Raw genomic sequence first — 879 nt, 5'->3', positions numbered from 1 at the left:
TCCCAAATCCCCAAATCCATCCTATGATTTTATGACCAAAATCCATTCCCAAATCCATCCCATGATTTCGTGACCAAAATCCATTCTCAAATCCATCCCCTGATTCCCTGACCAAAATCCATTCCCAAATCTCCAAACCCGTCCCATGATTCCATGACCAAAACCTTCCCGAAGAGCAGGTTTTTGGGGGACAACCCCAATTTGGGGACATCCCATCCAGCACCACTTACCCCACACGAGCTCCACGTCGTCCTCCAAACACCAGGAACAGGTGACACCCATCCTACGGAGCTGGGAATGTCCCAGGCCACCTCCTGGGGCTGGTCCAGGTACGAGGGCTCTGGAAGAACATGGAGATATCTCCCAGTGCTCCTGGTGGAGGTTGGGGACACTTGGGATGGTGCCACGTGCCCTGGCAGAGCTTGGGGATGCTCTGGGATGACACATGTCCCTCCAAGGGATGGAGGGGACACGCCAGGGCTTTGGATCCGTGTCCTGGATCCCCACACCTCCCACAGCGTGGTCACCTCGCACGCAGCTCATCTCCATCCTGTCCAGCTCCTCCTGCAGCAGCTCCAGGTCGCATTCCCTGCGTGGAAAGAAGGAAAATTGGCTCCTGTGTCACCACCACGACGGTCCGTGAGCAGCTCTCCAGCCTCTCCACCCCCTTCTCCGAGCAGGAACAGGGCAGGGAGCTGGGATGAGGTGCCCCAAATCCGTAGGGAAGCCATCAAGATGTCCATCAAGGTGGACAATCGAGGTGTGTCCTGTCCCTTCCTGGGAACCTCTGCCAGGTGGCTCCAGGATGAGACATCCAGGGTGGGACACCCAAGCAGAAATAGGTGCCCAAAATCCATAGGAAAGCCATCAAGATGTTTG

The 879-nt window shown here is 56.1% G+C and overlaps 1 protein-coding gene across 1 annotated transcript in view; it reads right to left on the bottom strand.

Moving 5' to 3' along the window:
* Positions 1 to 112: 112 nt before the first annotated feature.
* Positions 113 to 879, bottom strand: part of LOC113981404 — a gene marked incomplete at its 3' end in the record, with an annotated part of 3,548 nt that continues 2,781 nt past the window's right edge. Inside the window, exons 7-8 of the mRNA XM_027708782.1 lie at positions 528 to 589; positions 113 to 340 (exon numbers count right to left, since the gene is read on the bottom strand). Of these exons, the coding sequence (XP_027564583.1) occupies positions 113 to 340; positions 528 to 589 (290 nt within the window). The remainder of the gene's footprint in view (positions 341 to 527; positions 590 to 879) is intronic.

This window comes from Neopelma chrysocephalum, unplaced genomic scaffold (genome assembly GCF_003984885.1).
Source record: "Neopelma chrysocephalum unplaced genomic scaffold, ASM398488v2 Primary Assembly neopelma1_96527, whole genome shotgun sequence".
Lineage (NCBI taxonomy): Eukaryota > Metazoa > Chordata > Aves > Passeriformes > Pipridae > Neopelma > Neopelma chrysocephalum.
This window is presented reverse-complemented; position numbering and strand designations above follow the sequence as displayed.